The sequence below is a fragment of the Podarcis pityusensis genome (assembly GCF_964106645.2).
Source record: "Podarcis pityusensis genome assembly, chromosome: 2".
In the NCBI taxonomy this organism is placed as follows: Eukaryota; Metazoa; Chordata; class Lepidosauria; order Squamata; family Lacertidae; genus Podarcis; species Podarcis pityusensis.
Window position 1 is genome coordinate 61,337,274 of NC_138029.1, and position 19,813 is coordinate 61,357,086.

General features: G+C 40.5%; 1 protein-coding gene and 1 long non-coding RNA gene across 21 annotated transcripts in view; one reads left to right on the forward strand and one right to left on the reverse strand.

Moving 5' to 3' along the window:
* The window catches only part of MYOT (myotilin), a 53,373-nt gene that overhangs the window by 3,867 nt on the left and 29,693 nt on the right, over positions 1-19,813 (forward strand). For 8 of the 19 annotated variants that reach the window (XM_080996281.1, XM_080996292.1, XM_080996301.1 and 5 more), the window contains exons 3-5: positions 17,560-17,632; positions 17,743-17,878; positions 19,679-19,741. In XM_080996281.1, the coding sequence (XP_080852407.1) occupies positions 17,560-17,632; positions 17,743-17,878; positions 19,679-19,741 (272 nt within the window). Of the gene's footprint in view, positions 1-910; positions 943-6,971; positions 7,206-7,366; positions 7,471-7,731; positions 7,793-15,786; positions 15,793-16,458; positions 16,478-17,559; positions 17,633-17,742; positions 17,879-19,678; positions 19,742-19,813 lie in introns of those variants that run through there. The other 11 variants (XM_080996285.1, XM_080996288.1, XM_080996300.1 and 8 more) reach the window with 10 other exon arrangements.
* On the reverse strand, positions 956-14,413 carry LOC308471978. Of its 2 annotated transcripts, none has more exons than XR_013983217.1 (3): positions 11,898-14,413; positions 8,065-9,788; positions 956-1,236 (listed from the first exon to the last, which is right to left on the reverse strand). It is a non-coding gene; the product is annotated as an uncharacterized lncRNA (long non-coding RNA). The 2 variants fall into 2 exon arrangements; XR_013983218.1 differs by lacking the exon at positions 956-1,236 and having other exon boundaries at positions 7,800-8,916; positions 9,674-9,774.

The following is a 19,813-nucleotide window of genomic DNA, read 5'->3' on the forward strand; positions in this document are numbered from 1 at the left end:
ACGATGAGAGTCCTCTCCAGATCAAAACCTTGGCACTCAGTGGCTGATTCATTTAGCAGGTTATCTTTCTCCTGCATCCAGAACATGTCTGTTTCTTAAGTCCAAATTCAGATCCTTCTTAAAAGAAACAGAAGTACCTCCGCTCATGGCGACCGCATTGGGGAGTTTCCAATATGTACAGTGCTATGCACTCTGTAGCCTCCGCTTTCCATCGGAACAAGAGGTAGTTATCGAACGATCCGTAAGTGAAAGTTGTAAGGATAATTACTCCCAGATTATCCTTAATTAACTGCACGGCTGGCATCCGCTATCGTGGGATCTGCTGTTGGCAGCACTGGAAGTCCTCTCATTGGGGGACTTTGGGCCAGTGATCCCGGGAGCATGCAGGTATTAAATTGTGTCCCTCCAACCGTACCAGTAGGCAACCCATTTCAGTAAAAAATATATGATGATAATAGGAGGGGAAATGTCCTAGTGTGGATCTGAACCAATGATTCCATGATCAGATGTGTTTGTGCATTATTAGAATGGAGCTTTAGCATTGGCCACTGCCTTTACTTGCTTCTGTGCATTTCTTGCATATTAGAGCCACATGGGACTCCACCTCAGTCTTCATGGATTGGCTGCTTCCATGTCCATGTGGCATGTGGGCTTCATTGCTGGTCCAACCACTGATTGGTGGGCTGCAACAGTGTCTCCAGGGATGCTGGGGACATAACATTTTCTGTATTTTCTGTTTTTCATTTTCCCACCTGGGCTGAGCACACAGTGGATACGGTGACCATCCACAAGTGTAGTGACAGCGTAACTCCAGACCCAAAGGAATGTGAGTAGAGGATTGCTGTGCCCATAGAGAAGCTGAGCAGGGCTGCGGCAGACTCTTAGTGAAGACCCATGACCTTCCGACTTCAATTGAAGCCGGTAGATGAGTTCATTGTGCAGGTATTTACACACGTATCCATGCAATCCCCCTGCCCAGTGGCAATACACACAGAGACCCTCCAGAAGGAAGATATACATTTTTATACATTTTACATTTTTAATATTTTAACATTTAATATTTATCAACCCCTTGCAGTTGGTTAACATTCTTTAAATGGGTTATATTTCCAAAAGATGTTGTTGATAGGTAATCTTCTCGTGAAGAGAAGCCAAGGCAATCAAGAAGAGGAGGGGATGGGGTAGAACCTCAAGTATCCAGACTCTAGGCCAGCTGCTTTGCTTCTTTTTCTTACCCTGTGAAAAGTTTGAAATTGTTTGAATAGTTGTGTCCCCCCCCCGCCACCCCCTTGCCATCCTTGCATTCAAGCCCATGTCAAAAGTTCACTGTGTAATTATGATGCCAAGAGGTGAATAATAGTTGAAATTCCTTGTATCAGACTACCCTGCCACAGGATCTGAGTGAATCCTGTTGACTTCAATTACTGCCCAGGAAAGAGGATGGGTCTTCGAAGGGAAGCACACATTCTTCTAAGCTCTTCAGGCATAAGAAATTATTCAAGAGGCAACGGCACCCCCAAACAAGCAGCTGCAGCTCACACTTGACATATGCGGGTCATACCCAGTAGTGACAAATGTTGGTGTAAAGTTACTGATGATTTGCACACCGGCTGGGAAGCATGTAATTTAGCCCGCCGTGGTAATTTAGGAAGTCATAAACTGGTGGTGTTTGAATAGGGCAGATGAGTGGAGTGACGGGGTGTCGTAGATTAGGGTAGCCCACTGAATGCAAGACAGGAAAACAACCAGTCATGAAAGTGAGAGGGTACAGTTTGGTAGGGACAGTGCAGTACTTTTTTTCTGGGGGGACGCAGGGGGACGCATACCCCTAAACATTTTGTGAATCTAAGTTTGGCCTCATTGAGGGACAGTATTTCAATTATGAGTAGGAAAATGAATGTGTCCCTAAACATTTTTTTTGGGGGGGGAAGCACAGGGACAGTGTATCCACATATGGATTAAAGATTATGTGTGTCACAGGAATCTGGCAGGATGAGAGAGTGGCTATAAGCTTGAAAAGTCTCTGGGAAGTTTTCACACTGTTCTCAGAATGCTGGCAAGGGATATGGTGGGGGAAATGCTTTCTTTTTAAAAAGAGAGATGCTGTGACTTGGGCCTGGATGGAAGCCATGCCATCTGTCTTGGAATATATTAATTCTATGTCTAAAAGGGGCTGGACTGCAGTTGCTAAGGGCAGAAGGAAAAGGGTATCAATCTACGCTACTTTTCTTTATTCCTTTGCGTCAGTCTTTCTAGACAAAGATGACAAGGAGTGATGCTGAATTCCTTAGTGAGAGGAGTATGTGTGGGTGTGTAAAACCCACAACATCAGTAATGTTCAGAGGAGGTTCTATGCACTCTACTTAACACCACTGAAAGTAGTGTCAGTAACTTTTACTTTTTACTGAATCTATCGAAAATGTAACAGGTTTTTTTTATACTAGAAGCCTATTTTGGCATTACGTAGCATAAATAATAAAAACCATCACCCTCATCATCATCATCATCATCATCGAATTGTAGCATTGGAAGGGACCACGAGGGTCATCTAGTCCAACCCCTCAATGCAGGATCTTTTTGCCCAACATGAGGCTCGAACCCATGATCCTGAGATTAAGAGTCTCATGCTCTACTGACTGAGCTATCCCAGGGATATTATATTGCACATCTTTTTTCAGAGCAAGTTATTTTTACTTTTATTGCATCCCAACTCTGGATAGAAATATGAACTGTTTAACAAAAACAAATGCAGGTAAGGTACTCCGTTACCTGTCCACACATGTGTTAACTGTCTTTACCATTGAGCTAAATGACCCTTGTGGTGCCTTCCAACCCTTCAATTCTAATTATTATTATTATTATTATTATTATTATTATTATACTCTACAGCAGGCGTGAAGAACCTGTGGCCCTCCAGATGTTGTTGGACTACAGCTCCCATGATTCCTGACCACTGGCCATGCTGGTTGGGGCTGGTTGGAATTGGAGTCCAGCAATATATTGAGGGTTACATGTTTACCATTCCTGTCCTGCAGGTCAATACCAGGGATAAAGAATTCTGGGAGCTTTTAGCTGTTCTGTGCTTGGGACCTAAGCTTTGCTCTGCACACATCTTTGATCTGAGCACTAGCTGAACATTACCACCATGTTAAAATGGGACATAAAGCTCTTTAAAAAGCAATGTCTACACCCAACCTCAGTCAAGTATCGGCAGGGGTGGACTTTGGTAGTACGGTGCCCAGAGTGAGGATGAAATTTGGGGCCCCCTCCCGCCCATTTATTATTTTCACAGCAAATCCTTTTGGAACTATTTGTTAAAGAGCCGTCTCCCTCTCACCTTCCATTCTGCACATGCACTCAATTGTACTACAGTGGTACCTCAGGTTACAAACACCTCGGGTTACAGACTCCACTAACCCGGAAGTAGTACCTCAGGTTAAGAACTTTACCTCAGGATGAGAACAGAAATCGTGTGGCGGCAGCGGGAGGCCCCATTAGCTAAAGTGGTACCTCAGGTTAAGAACGGTTTCAGGTTAAGAACGGACCTCCAGAACGAATTAAGTTCGTAACCAGAGGTACCACTGTATTTTGCACTCCCTTGGCTCAGTGCCCTGGGGGGGGGGGAGCCATTTGTACCACCCTAAATCTATAGCTGTCAACCTTCCCTTTTTTTGTGGGAAATTCCCTTATTCCAGTGCCGTTTCCCGCTGCTTCCCGCTGCTATCTCGGATTGTTAGATATCCCATAGACTGTCCCCAGGACAGGTGAGGCTGCTGATCCCTTATTTTCGAAGCTGCTGATCCCTTTTTTCAAATCTGAAAGTTGACAGCTATACCTAAATCTGGCGCTGGAAAGTTAGGGTGGGGAGAAGGGCTGCCTTTTATTTTGCACATAATTACCTGTGTAAAGCAAAAGGCATTATTTCCATCAACTACCAGAGCTGGATTGGTTGGGAGGCTGTGGAAATGCCAATGGTGTGTTTTGTTTTATGTGCCTGCAATAGCATGGGCATTTGTGTGAGAAAGTGTATGTATGAGTGTGTGAGAGAGAGCAGTGAAAGAGAGGGAGAGAGTGCTTTGTGCCTGAAAGTCTGTTGTGTGCGCGTGCACTATTTATGTGGTGAATGTGCATGTATGGTGAGCGTAGGTGTATATGGTCTGCAAATGGAGTGTGCATTTATGTCTATGCATATGTACATGCATTGGCCACACTCACTGCTGGCATGCAGCCATTGGAGGGGTGGCTGACCATCAATGCGGCTCTCAAGCCGAGAAATGTTAGCCACCCCGATCTACAATATAAATCAGCTGATTATTATTATTATTATTATTATTATTATTATTATTATTATTTTGGTGGAAGTTGAAAGGCTCAATGCACACTCAGGGGCCATTTATTGCTGTGGAAAGAAGCACAGAAGATACTAAGACTGCAATTTGTTGCTCTGATTAGTTCAAGTGAAAATGTTGATTCTTCTGCTCTCGTGCAGATCACATAAGTGTGATATCTCTCTGTCCCATTTTGGAATGGTTTATGGGGTTTTTTAATTGCAGTGATTTTTATTTGTTCTAAAACTGTATTTTTTCTGTTTATTGTAATCAACCCTGGGATCGACCTCATGGTGAAGTGTGGGTTATAAATCTTATTTATACATACATACCTACATACATTCTTACTTGTTAATACTGATTGCTGATGAATATTTTTTTATTTGTAGTTTAATTCCAGCATTGTAAGGGTTAATCTGGTAGGTTTGCTTTCACTTTAATTCTTTGATGAGCCTTTAGCTTACAGCTGCGCTGAGCCTGAGTGTATATATTTATGTGTGTATCTTGGAGTTATCCAGCTGCCCTAGAGGGTTGGTTTTTTTTGAGAAGCATTGAAGAAATGAATTTTTTTTGGTAAGTTTAAATGCTTCAGTGTGCAAACTGGTTGCTATTTTATTTGCTTTAAAAAAGTGGCTTTGCAATGTGTTTCTAGTTATACAGCTTCAAGAAAGTTTATAGTTATATATTTGTTTATATATTTTATCATATATAAAGTATAGCAATAGCAAATATAATGTGTGTGTGTGTGTGTACACGTATATATACACATTATATTTACTACCGCTATGATTTCTTTTAGGTATTTATGCTTATAAAGAGCTATAATTATAACTTTGTTGGTTTTACAATGAGAACATGGTGAGTCTTACAGAGTCATCCTATACATAATGACCATGAGAGTAAGCTCCATTGAGTTACTGGGACTTGCTTCCTAGTCAGCTGGTATATGAGTCAACCTCACTTCGTTAGAAGTGTGACTTTTTGATTATGATTGATGGCTGTCTTGCAACAATTCCATTATTAAGGAAGAGGCTGCTGTAATGGAACATATGTCAGAAAACAAAGGCAGAGGAACAATGGCTTTTCCAAAGCCTCTGAGCCCAAGACTTTGACTGAGGCATGTTTTGAATGCAGGTACATATCTAGCAGTCTATGAAGTGACTGCACACACCTCCCAGTACTTTTGTCATCAGCAGCTGCCGCTTAACGACAGTCATATCTCATTTCCTCAGAATGCATTTGAGGTCGTGCACAATGGCATCATCGGGGTCCTTCAGTCTGTAACAGGACTTTGTAATAGGACTCCATTTCTGAAGATTTAGACCTAATGAATAAGTTGTCACTGTGGCCTGGCTGTTGTGAAAAAAAACATTTCTGCATGGTTTGGGAAGCACCCTATTTTTGGTAGTGTATGGACACATCACCCACATAGGTTGGTTAAACCGTGTCAGCTGGCATGGAAAGGAAGCAGGGTGAGGCTTCCTGCATGTGTACGTTTACTGTACAAATGTGTGTGTAGTTGGGTTATGTGGGGTTTTTTGGAAGCTGTCTCATGAACTGAGTCTTTGGGTGAGTTAGGCTCTTGGGAAGTTCTGCTTAGGGTGACTGGTGATTGGCAGTGACAAAGACAACTTTATTTTCAGACAGCAGAGGTATTCCAGGTTGCAAAAAGCCTCGTGACACTGGAAAGGCCTCATCCAGAGGTTGAATTCTTTCTTCTTCTGCCATGGTCTTCAGTTGAGGGAACCATATTAACACCAGTATTTAAATTGCTGATGTAACCAGTGCTATTTTTTTAAGGGGGGTACTCAAGTGTACACAGTACTGGCACCTCTTTTTACTGTTGTTAAAAAGTGTGGCAGTTCCTTGAACAATTTCATGGTGGGTACCAGCACCTATTTTTCTAGAAAAAAAGCAATGGATGGAACTGACCTTTAAATTTTGTGTTGACTCCCAGGCTTTCTACTTGGGTGGGCTAGTGCTCTGGAAGAATAACACAAATTAAGGCTGCAATCCTAGACACTTAGCCAAGGAGGGACTTAACTTCTGAGTTAAGGATAACACTGTAAAGCTCTCTGAACTGTTTCCAACTTTTGCTTTGTGTGCTAGTCAGTTCTAAACTTAGCTTTAACTGTCTTCTTGTTGTATTATAGGTTCCTAGACACATTCTTGTCCAAGAATTAGATATGTTTAATATTAAATGCTAATGTATTGAGGTGTCACTGGTAGTTGTGCACAGTAGTGCTGTGAAAACAATGTTCAATTTCATGTTCAGATAAACAGGTTTTTTTAAAGCAGGAATTCAGGCTCAATTAAATGACTCGATATGCTTTCTCTATTTCCTGGAGGAAGCAAATAAATGCAGAATGGTGTGACATACTTATCTACATTTAAGTCATTTCTGTTCCTCTTAAAATAGAGACTGCCTTGAAATTTCCTTAGCTACTGGTGTTACACATGCATATGCTGATGTCATGCAATTTGTTTACAAACCTTGTTACCCAGAGGTTAGTATATGAATTAGCTCAACAATCACTTTCTGGCAGTGACAGTTCAGGCCCTGCTGTTCTACCTAGTAATCTTGAGTCAGCTGACAAAAAGACAGAAATCTGAGCATACCCTGAGATCACTTCCTCAATTTATCCCTAAGTGATTAGTGTGACACCCAGTAGCTCAAGGGTCTACCAACGGCTTAGCCTCCGCTCATGGAAGGCCACCCTTTGAAAACTTTTGCGGTGCGATTTGCATGCAACATTTTCCAAGGAGATTGATGAGTCTCAGCAGGGACACTCAGGTTTGAACAGTAGTCTTTTCTGGAAGATTGTATGACCAGAATTTTTTTGTATTTGTTTTTACTGCTTATACAAACACAAACAGGTATGTAAAAACAGCATGTCATTTAACCATCGGGCAAAAAAAATAAAAATCTGATCACAACTTTGTGATTACAATGCTAAGCCCTGACAGTGCTTTGGGGTGTTATACACCTTTTGTGTTTTGTAATAAGGAGGTTGCGTTGCTCTTTGTTTGTTTTTCAGGTGCAATGGCAGCACGTTAAAAAACCAAAGCACAGCTTCCAGGCTTTTGCTTTCAGCTGGAAGAAAGACCTCTGCTTTAGCCCTGCACTTCAGCTGCTTGACAGGCCAGTAGATTTATGCACCATCAGCTGCTTCTATATTAAATGCTACACACATAGTTAAAATTAGAAGTTAATCAGATCAAGTTTCCAAGAGTGGATTCTGCTATACATCCCTCAGACAGGCCGGATCCATGGCCTGGGCTTCCTAGCGCTAATGGATAGATTGTCTGGCAGGAACACAGACCTCTGCTATTCCGTTAATCCAAAAAATCCGCATCCACTTGCTATCAAAACACCTGATTATGTTTGTGGTATATTTTGAGGCACTGTTGCACTCCTCTAGGAAAGAACTTGCAAAGAAGCAGCACTCTGCAAAAGGCAAAGTGTAAACATGCAATTTGCTTTTATAAAAGATAGTATATTTTACTGTGGATTTAGTGGCCAGAAAGACAGTGTATAAAAATTCAGAGGTGTGTTGTTGTTGTTGTTGTTTTGGGGGAAGATAGTGGGAGGAAGACAGCAGCTGATGTACAAGCCCAACCTATACAACAACAGGATAGTCATGGTTCATTGTTGTTCTCTTGCAAATGCCATATCGGTTCTGGACTCTTACTTTCAGGAATCAGTATGAAGAACAAATACATAGATCACACTCACCTTCATTTTAATTGGGCAGCCATTTGTTTATCTTTGATTCTGAATATTTCAACCTCTTAGCTGAGTAATGATGCCCACAGAAAGCTTGCATCCACAGGGTAAACATTGGTTCAATGTAGCCCTCCATATGCTGCAGCACACTGTCCATTATATACTCCAATCTATTTATTATGGTTCTTACTGGTGCCTATCCTTCATTCTTTGGGCCACATGGGATGATTGATCAATTCCGATTTTATTAGCTTTTTTTGAAATATGTGCTTGTGAAGAATACATCTAAATTCAGCACTGCATCCTCTAAATTTGCAGTGTTTGGTGTATTTTATATTCTCTTTGAATTATTAGATTGTCTCTGCTTTAAAGTGCATGGGTTTGGCATTATTCTTCCATTTTAGTGGCTTTAAGTTGACCTGTGATAAATCCTTGTTTTCTCAAGTTGCAATGTTTTCCATTTGAGGACAGTTGAATAAGTTGTCTAAGTGTCTGAGAAATTAGGTTTTGGACTTATTTAATGAGAAGTGAGATAAACCATTTGTCATGAGAGCACATTATGGCAGTGAATTTCACCAAGTGCACAGCAAAACATTATTTGTAGACAATTTCCTGTTCAAAAGTGTGCTAGCCCTTCCAAGCCAGTCAGCTAAGGTAGGAAACAATGACCTGTGCTCTCATACAATCTGCAATAGGAGCACTGTATTAACAAAGGACTCTGCGATTACAACCTTAAAAAATAGTCTGTTACAAGATGCTGAAAAACATATCTCTGTATGCATCAGTGGCCGAAAGTGCTCCCTGTTGCACTTTGTAGAATGATTACAAGTGTTTGCTTCACATTCACCCATTTTCACAGATCTGTGAAAAGGTGGATAGTATTACTGCAATGTGTTGTGTGCAGTGCCACTCTTGAAGACTTCTTAGAAGCCACAGCAGGTGCGGCTTGCTCCAGTTTAGCAAGTGTTTGCTGTTAGGACCATATCCATATTACTCAATTTCTGCAAAAAGAAGAGACTCTGGCTTCCTACCTGCTTCTGGGTGCAGTTAAAGCTGACATTCCATTAGAAAGCCCTACATGGCTTGTGTTGTAACTCTTGTAAATCCTTGCTCTTGGTGAGCTAATCTAACGGTGGGGGGGAAATGTAGCTGAAGCTTTTGCAATATAAGGGCTGAAGTTTGATTTGTACAGCCATTGTATGAATTGGTTTACCAAATTGTATATGACAGGGATTGGTGATTACCAAGTAGGGAGGTAGAGCCTACCAGTGGGTTGCAATAAGGCTTTTGTACTGGAGAATAAATGGCTCAGAGCAGCAGCTACTAGGTCAGGTGATAAGATTACTAGACCTTCAGTCCCTCACCAAAAACAATTTTGTTGTTGGAACAAAAATGTTTTGATTTGTGGCTCAGGTTGGATCATAGGAAGATGCCGGTATTCCAAATTAGACCATTGGCCCATCTAGCTCTGTATGCCCACACTGACTAGCAGCAGCTCTCCAGCGTTTCAGACAGGGAGTTTATCCCAGTCCTTCCTGGTGAAGGCAGGGGCCAAACCTGGGAATTCTTGCATGCAAATCATGTCTTCCACCACTGAGCGACACCCCCAAGAATGTACCTGTGTCCTGCTGAGAATATTATATTTCCTCTTGCACAAATTGACTAAGTTTGTTACTTGACAGGGTTATCCACAAGTGCTAGGAGTAGCAGCTGCCGGATCTGTAGAACAGAAACTAGAACATTCAGGTGGAACCTGCACTAAAACGTTTCATTGAACAGCTCTCCTGTTCAAGATGTCAGCAAGCCACATGCTTTTCCAGAGTACTGTACTGCATTTCCCCAACACCACTGCCCAGCAGACATTCATTATGGCCTCTTAATGCATACAGTTTTCTTTGGGCTGTTCTGGGATTCGCACCCCCACCCCCTTGGGTTTTTAAGTACTTCTGCAAAAACTTTGTTTCCCTTAGGCCTGCTGATACCTCCCTCTTGAGCATGGTTATACCAGGTCTGATGCTTGGAGAATGAGTTTTGCTATTAGTATATATGATTTGGTGCCCATGGAAGCTTGCCTTCTGATGCAAATAGCTGTCATCAGGACCATGGAAGGAGAATGGTTGAACTCTCCCTCCTCACCCAGTCCCATTTCTGTTCTCTCTCCTCCCACCTCCTGCCTCAGGCCAGCTGCTAATCAGACTTTTTAAAAGCATGCACATTAACTGCATTCACACAGTGTTGTGTCATTTCAGACTATAGAATTGTAGAACAGCAGGAGCCACAATGTTGGTGTCAAATAGTAATTCAGGGCTGCTTGTGGGACAGCAAAAGACTACCTCATCCCAGGATAGCAAAAGTACTGAATCATGCTCATAACCAATGTCCACAATCTTAGCAATGTCTCCTTGAGTTACATGTTGGCCTTTATATGGATGGGCGCACTCAGGGTGTGCTGTTTGAATAGGGAGTGGGATTCTCCCCCCCCCCCACACACACTTCTAAGGTGAATTTAGACCTAGCACTTGGCGATGGGTTCTTAAAGTAGCAAATAAGGGTTTTCCCCAAAACTATTTATTTCAGATTTCAAAGTACTTCTGAGCAGTTGCTTAGCCCTGTGAAAGTTTCCTCAACACTTAAAAGATTCTCTGAGAGACACAAAAAAAAAAAAAAGAAGAAGAAGAAGAAGAAGAAGAAGAAGAAGAAGAAGAAGAAGAAGGAGAAGAAGATTCTCTGAGAGACCAAGCAAAGCCTGTTTCTGATGACATTTTGAATATGGCCAGTTTGTGTGGAATTTCTGAAATGTTTATAAAGAGCACAGAACTTGGAAATACTTTATGGCAGTAAGAAAGAACAAAATGCAGGTATTAAAAACAAAAAGCCAGCACAATTAAGGAATCAGTGGCTTTCGAAAAGAAATTGCACACAGAGAATGGACTGTTCCTAACCAAATATCTTTATTTTAGCTTCAAGGATGCAGACATCTTTAAAAAGCACAAGTCAAATTGTACTAAATAAATGCTAAGATAATTTTTCTATCATCCTCTATTTGGCTTGCAACTGAGCTGTTCTGACTGGATGTTGACTTTTAAATACCCCTCTGCCCTGTTAGCACGAATTTCTTGGCATTCTCTTCTCCCTGTCATAACTTAATGTGGGCATATATCCCCTACATAGTTACCCACAAAAGAACATGTTCCAGGGATTTTCTTGCATCCTTGGGGAACCCACCGACTTTCATTAATTTTTAGAGAAGCTGCTCAGGGAACAAGCATGGAGCACTTACTTTCAAAGGGGTTGCTGACAGATGAGCAAATAAAAATAGCTGGGGGAGTAGAGATCAAATTAAGAACTCCATAGTCTCAGAACAAACAAAAAAAGCCCCATGGATCCAAGAGTCTATTATTGCCTTGCATTAATGGTTAATTGACTAAAAGAAGGAAGAAAAAGAAGTCCTGAGAACCATAGAATCCATGCAGGGGAAAGGCACAGATAAGTATCTATCACACCCTCTAGGGCCAGATATCTCCAGTCCTTAATTCCAGGTATGTGAGATCTAGCTGAGAATATGCAGTGATGAGGAAGATACCTTACAAATTTGTCCCTGTTTTCCTAATCTGGATTGTTTTGTTAGCGTACAACTAGCTGAACTGAAAACATACTGAAAGTCTACTTGCCTTTCTCCCGGGTGCCAAGTAAGGCCATCTATTCTCCATTTTGTTCCCTTAGTCCTCTCCACTTTTAAAAATCTCAAATCCAAGAGAGATTTTATCTTGCATCCCCTTTTTTAAAAAAAATGTGGAGAGCCCAACCAAGTTAGTTTTGAGTTAGTACAGTCATGTACCTACCTCTGAGCTCCAACTTCTTATTGGGCCTCTGGATGCATCACAATACAGTTCAAGAATCTGGAGAAGAGAAAGCAGCTACAGGCGCTTTTCACATAAAGGTCTTCACAGGTGCTAGTATTGGTGGAAATATGACTAGCAACATCATGTCTGACACCACCAGTAGGCAAATGATGATGATCCAGGAAACAGTAAGGGGCCACCATGAAAAAATTCCCTTGGATTTTTGCTATTGTTGAATGGCTTTAACAGATCTGCCAAAAGGTAAATCTTTGCCACTAGGAGGCTCTGCAAGAATAGCTTCTTAGGAAACATAATTCCTTACTAAACAACTAAGATCTGAGGGCGGAGAGGGGAACTATCCTCCCTGCGTTACATACGATTGTTTCTGTATTAATTCCATTTTGGTATATGGTTATTTTCCTGCCCCGCCCCCTTGTCACTGGATGTCTTCCAACAGCGGTTAATTTCCTCTGAATGGGAACAAACATTCTGCAGGAATGTGGTTTCTAGTGACAGATTAGCCTTATAACACTCTATGTTGTGTAGTTTTCCTACCTAGAAACATAGTGTTGGAAGGGACCACTAGGGTCATCTAGTCCAACCCCTGCAATGCAGGAATCTTTTGCCCAACGTGGGGCTCAAACCCATGACCCTGAGGTTAAAAATCTCATGCTCTACCAACTGATCTATCAAAATTGCCAGTGCTTAGTTCTCAAATATCACGAGCCTTCGCATGGGATTAGCAGTACAAGTAATGACATGTTTTTAGCTGGCATCTCTATTGTATGCTATCTCTTCTTCAAAGGCAAAATATTGAGGAGCCTTTTTAAAAAGCTGGATCTGTTCTTAAATGCTACCAAATATATTTATAAAAGGCTTTGTAAAAGTTGGGACCTACAAACCTCATGCATTGAATGCTTACTGGACTTTCTACATCTCTATGCTATATACAGGAGTCTCTTGTGACTAGCATTTAGCACGTTTTAGAAATTCATTTGAGAATGTTAATTCTCTTCCTTCTTGTCACCTATCATGTTGGCTCAGATGATCACATTAAGCTTTTACTTCCTTGCTCTATATATTCCTGTTCATCTGTAAAAAAAATACCAGATGAGCAAATTCTGTAAGAAAATCCTCTTACAGAATCGATTGCCATAGGATATTGTGATGTCTCTTAGCTGACCTCTACTGCTGATTCAGAACTTCTTCAGGGCTACATTTGATTGGGGAAAGATAAAACTCTCTTACCTTAGCAGCCTTGTTGGAATCCAAACTCAGTATAATAAGGTCAACCACAAATAAAATGACAGAAAAATGCATAATTAAAATAGATAATTCAGTTTAAAAATGCAGCTTTTAGTTCATATTTATTCTGCATCATCAGTGACCGGAACTAATATACCACCATTACATAAAATATGAAAAATAACATGGCAACATCAGCCAGACTTCAATTTTGTGTTTTCTCAATGCACTGGAGGCAACTGCCTTGAATTTTGCGATTTAAACAAACATACAAAGTGAAAGACATACTATCAAAGGACTAAGTTCATGTTGTGTAAAAGTCTATAGCAAAACTCCCATTTTATTTTATTGGTTTTAGGTGAACCACCCGTCTGTTAATGAATGCATTTGTTCCTTCTCAGTTTTACACTCATGATACATCAAATTCATGAGATAGTAACATTTTTGTTACTAAATAGCCCATGGATCTTTTGAAAAGTGGATCCTTTAAAATGTCGCTTTGTTTCTAAATGTGTGTCACTAATCTTTCCAAGTAATATATGAAGTGTTTTAATTAAAAATCAAAATGCCTTGTAGATTCTCTCATTGTTGGTAAATAAACAAGGAGATTTTAGAAAAGTGACTTGTCTCTTTGGGTGAATTAAGGAATAGCCATGTTACTGTTGAACTACTTGTAATTCCCTAACTCAGCCTTGAGGCATCTAAAATTGAACCACAAGCAGCACTTCTATCATATTGCTTCTCCAAAAGCATCCTTATTCATTCAACTCCTGTGTCCATTCAAACCTGGAAAGGGATGTAAAGGTAATGTGCATAAAACAAAATGTAAGAACCCAAATAGAATTTTAAAGCACTGTACACCATAGATGTTCAGCATGCAGGCAATCCTGTTAAAATAGCAATTCAATGAAATTTTTGAATGTGGTTTGCATAATTCATCATATCCATAGTTAGTGGAAGACTTTACAGATGGACCATGTTTATTTAACAGCACAAGACACACCCATGCATTAGAATGAATCCTGTCTTACCTCTTTACCGGGGGTTTCAGATATTCCTTTTCCCACCCCCACCCTTCACCCAAATGAGTTTATTTCAAAATCTACCAGAAGAAATGTTAGTTGCTACAACAGATTTAATAGTCTGTCTACTTTTCATATCTCTGGCAAAGTGCTTCATGAAGTCTTCATAATATTTTCCTAACCCTCCCTGTATTACATCTGTCCCTGTCCTGGAGACAGCATAATTGTGCAAACATCTCAGCTATTCAGGTAGTCGTCATTATTGTTTGTGTCAACAGCATGATTGGTATGTACCTTATTATAATCTTGGTGTTGGGTTGCAAAGGTCCTCCTCTCTTCATCTGGCTGAGTCTAATTCCGTCATCTTCACTAAGATCTAAAGTTACACCAAGTAAAGGTTGCCATTTACGTGGAACACTGAGGTTGCTAAAATGACTCCCTTAGGTACAGTCTATGCTATTTCTTCTTCCAAGGACACAGTCAGGACAATGCAGAGGTTTTTGCCAAAGCAAATTAGAAACTCTTGATGTACAGATATGTGGAGTGAAGCACCAGTTTTGTTTCTCCTTACCAGTTATTATGAATATGTCGTACTGTTACACTGATGAAGCTGTTCTTGAGTAATGTGAAATTATTCAAATGTGATCTTAGCTTCTTGGGTCAATTGGTAGCAGGGTGATTCAACCTTGCATTGTCACATTTTTGACAAATCTGATTGTTAAAATTAACCACCAAAGTTTGCTGGTAAGCTACACCCTGTTATAACTTTGTTCCCATAAGTGTAGAGTACCCAATGGAGACTGAAATGCCCAGTACAAGGTTAGTTATATTACAAGTGTGCTAAAGTGTCTGTGGAATTGAGTTCTTTAGGGTGGCAAGGAAATTGGTTCATTGGGATCTCTCATTTGGGTTATCTGAGAGTGTTCCCACAGCTCAGAATCTTCTTAAACTAGAATACATCTGAATTGTAGAGAGCCTGATGAGCTTTTACACCAAGTGATGTATCCAAGTATAGTGGTACCTTGGTTTACGAACTTAATATGTTCCGGAAGTCCTTAAACCGAAACCGTTCTTAAACCGAGGTGCACTTTCCCTAATGAGGCCTCCCGCCGCCGGTGCCCTTCCACCATTCGGATTCCGTTCTTAGACCAAGGTAAAGTTCACAAACCGGGACACTTCTTCCTGTTTTGCGGAGTTCTTAAACTGAATAATTCGTAAACAGGGCTGTTCTTAAACCGAGGTACCACTGTAAGTCCTACTCAGAGCAGACCCAATGAAATTAATGTACCTAAGTTAGACCTGTCTATCTATTTCACTGGCTCTGTTCTAAATAGGACCAACACTGGAAACAACACCCAATTTTGATATTTTATTAAATTATTCATAAACTGCCCTCTATCCAAGGATTTCACTGTGGAGCATTTTACTGGAATTTGCACGCAGCAAAAGAGTGAAAGAAGAAAGCATGTCTTTGGAATGTTGTAGCATTCTAAAATAAAGTCAAGATCCAGCTCTTCATTTCTGGTTTCAATGGGTCTTGCAATTTCTAAGGTTATTGTCATTTTAAGATCTTCATCACCATTTTCTTTTATTCAGGCTGCAGTGCTAAGGACCCTTATTTCCAGGAGGTAAAATCCACTTCCTGAAGCAGTAAATGTTATTTGAGAAGTTCAAAGAAATGACTAAAAACATCTTAAGGAAAAAGTAGCCCCAAAGCAGACTTTGAAAATTGAGCTATAAACATTTCCGTTTAAACATTATCATGTAATATCCCATATTACATGGTAATAATGTAATCCTGACATGCCTTCCTATGTAGCATGTTTCTTTATTATTATTATTAAACCCATCTTTTCTCTCTTGCATTTCTTTCTTGATTACTTTAGTTATCTTCCTACTGTTATTGTTAATCTCCAGTTTTTAGTTTTAACGTCTTGCTTTCTTTAGTTTTGCTCAACTAGGGCAGTTTCTACTTTCATAATTATTTGCTGTACTTTCTTAAAGATACTGAGACTGTTCATTTCATTTCTGTTCCATACCTAGTAGTTTAGGTATTATTATTTTTATAAAGAATTGATTACTATAATAATTATAATTTCTATTTATTTGTTTGTTATTTTTATATCCCACCTTTCTTCTAAAGAGCTCAAGGTGGTGTACACAGTTCTGTCCCTCCTCATTTACTCTCCACAACAACCCTGTGAGGTAGGTTAGACTGAGAGGTAGTGACTGGCCCAGTGTCACCCAGTGAGCTTCAGGGCTGAGTGGAGTATTCAAGCTTTGGTCTACCAGGTCCCGGGGCAACCCAGGCAGGTGGGTTGGGAATAATAATAATAATAATAATAATAATACCTACACATACATACACACACACACACACACACAGAGTGATATCTGTAATGACAAATCTTTACATGGCCAAGAGTGGCATCACTGCAATCAGGGAGTAGTGCAAACTCCCGGCAATACTGTGCCACATTGAACTTATCTATTTAAAGAGCTAACAACTACACGGAGCAGGAGAAAGTGAGGTCACTTCTACACCAAAACATTTAAAGCACACTTAACAGTTGTGGCTTCCCCACAAAGACTCTTGGGAACTGTAGTTTAAGGGTGCTGAGAGTTGCTTATTGCTTTATTTATATATTATATTTGTATCCCACCCTTCTTCCCAAAGGAGCCCACAGCAGCAAACAGCAGCATGTTAAAACAGTACAATTTAAAATCAAATTAAAAAACTCACACATTTAAAACAATTGCTTCGAAGCTCCTTACAGAGGTGCAGTCCCCAGTGCCCTTAACAAACTTTAGTTATTGGGATTCTTTGGGGGAAGCTATGACTGTTTCAAGTGGTATAAGAGCGCTTTAAATGTTTGGTGTGGATGTGACCACAGGCAGAGAACTGGATCGAGAGCTGCCAAGCCTAAATTTAGGGCTCTTCCTACAATGCATGTTTGCTGCAGGATTTGCAGTACAATCAGGGGCAGCTTTTCCTGTCCCTGCAAGACACTCTGGCAGGGATGGGGGCTAAATGTCTCCTGCCAGCTGCACAAATATTACTAGCCATGGTTAAGTCTAGATATCTGTCTTGGTCCAGAATTCTTGGAGGTTGCCTGCGCTTATAAGAATAACATATGCTTAAAAATAACATATCTCTAGAGGACCTTTCAAAAAGTTGAAGGGGCTGCAGCATTGTATTTTCACTTATGTTTTCATCCAGTGGTGATACTGCTAGAATTGTAATAGTGCCATCCTTTCCATGGCATGCTGTCTGCCTGACATTCAGTTTTCACCATCCCAATCTATTAAACTTGCTCATTGGTTCCCCTCAGGGCGAGGGAAGATAAAGTGAATTATGTTTAACATACAAGCCTGATTGATGTTGTTTCCTCTAGGTTTACAAGGAAATCCTGACCAAGCTCTTCTCTGTGAGTGTCAGCATACTGGCTGGGCCAGAGGAATGTCACAGTAAGTGAAGAGGTTCTCCATTGTATGCATAATCACCCAATAAAAACTTATGTCCGTCTCCCAGTAAGCTGTGCTTATTATTGTTTCTCCCCTGCCCTCAATACACTTAGGACCGAGCGGAAAACTTCCAGCCTGTCACTGACCATTGGATCACCAGCCAGTGGAGAGTTTAGCAGCAGCAGCAGCAGCAAAGCATGTCGCAGTTATTCCACTTTAATTCAGCCATTATCCACTGACCCTCAAAGAGTAGGTTAAACACTTCCTGTTCCCTTTGCATTAATTTTGGCAAAACGTTGAATCCTGTATTGAAATTCCAGTTTGTCTGCATTGGTTTATTTCTCCCCCCTCCCCCCCCCCATTTAAAACATGTCTGGCTGGGGTTGGGGGTTTTTTTGGCATCTATCAATGAGAGGATTAGAAGCAGTCATGTGGCTACCCTGGAGCTTAGCCATTTGTCATATTCTTCCAAAGACATTTAAGAAAGGACAGTTGGATCAAAGCAGCTACTTAGTATAGAGATGGAGAATTCAAAACATCCAGGGATTTAAATGCCTTTCAAGTTGTTGGGGGAAAGTGTGGGGAGAGATTACATAGGTTTCTTTTTATAAGATTCTGCTAAAGTAAAAAAGCAAATATATTATCAGTGGTAGAATTTTTTGTACACTATATTGACTAGTAGACTGTTTCAGGCAGCCCCTATGGAATTGGCTTCCTTGTAAAGAAGTTTTAGAGACATAAATATCTCTTTACAAATGTACAAGTTGTGAATGCAGACAAGCACGCAGGTACTGTACCACAAATCTTGAAAGGAGCATGGAGTCTCCCAAAAACAAACATAGCATGCCTACAGTTTGAAGCTTGTGCTTTCCAACTCCCATCCATGTCTGTGTTGTTCACAAGTTAGTATCCACCAGCCATCAAAAGCAACTGAAGGTTCTTCTAGCCATTAATGACCATTGAATAAACTCATTTAGCAAAATGCTAAACAAAATATATTTATTGACACAGGCACATCCATACATCCAAATCTACAGCAATCAGCATAATTTGCCAATGTTTCCTTCCTTATTTCAATAGTCGACAGGAAGAAATCAGTTGAAAAAAATGTAAAATATTCTGATGACTTGGCTCTTCATCTGTCAAAGGCAAGAGTTCCTGCTTATTCCAGAACCCCAAATTTCTATATTGCAACTGAAAGACTTTCCAAAAGGAAAAGGCAGATTTCCCCAGCTGGTGTCCATCAGATGTTTTACTGGCTGGGGCTGATGGTAGTTGTAGTCCAAAACATCTGGAGGGTACCAAGTCAAGGAAGCATATCTAGAATCTGTGGACACTTAAGTACCAAGGACTAGGTCTAGTTTACATGTTAACAGTCATAATATGATGGTTACCACATAAATAACAATTCCTGTTCAGCAGCTCACAGTGCAAGTTAGTTGATTTCAATAAGTGATGAGAAGAACCCCATGCCATGCAGGGTTGTGTGCTGCCACAACTCCCCATTACCATGACCCTGTGAGAATTCCAGGCTGCTGACCTCTTATGATAGGACAAGCAGATGAGCTACGTGACTTGTTGGAATTAATAGCATTACATTGGCATATCTAGGACACACATCTAAAACTTCAAGTGGAGATGCCTTAAAACAGTGATGGCCAAACTTGGCCCTCCAGCTGTTTTGGGACTACAATTCTCATCATCCCTGACCACTGGTTCTGTTAGCTAGGGATGATAGGAGTTGTAGTCCCAAAACAGCTGGAGGGCCAAGGCATCACTGCCTTAAAACCATAACTCATTCATTTTCTTCCATACAACTTCCTTTTTGCTTTTTTCTAATAAGAGATTTTTTATATTTTTTATTTTTTGGTATGGAGAGCATAAATTAGGATTATCAGAAGAGAACTGTACTATAGATAACCTAGTGTACAAACTCCAGATAAAGTTCTTAGAAGTTATTTTTTCCTTTTGTCAGTAGTGAACGATATGCAGCTTCTCTAGATATTAAATACAGTGACAGCAATATCTCTCTTGTTTTTTAACATACAGATGCAAAACCCATCAAAAAACCAGACTGGATCCACATATGAAGCTGCCCCTGTATTTATAAAGGTAAGTAGCATAATCTAGACAGCGGCAGCTTGAAGCCAAAGGTGCTGTGGCAGGAGTGGAAGGCATTTTTGC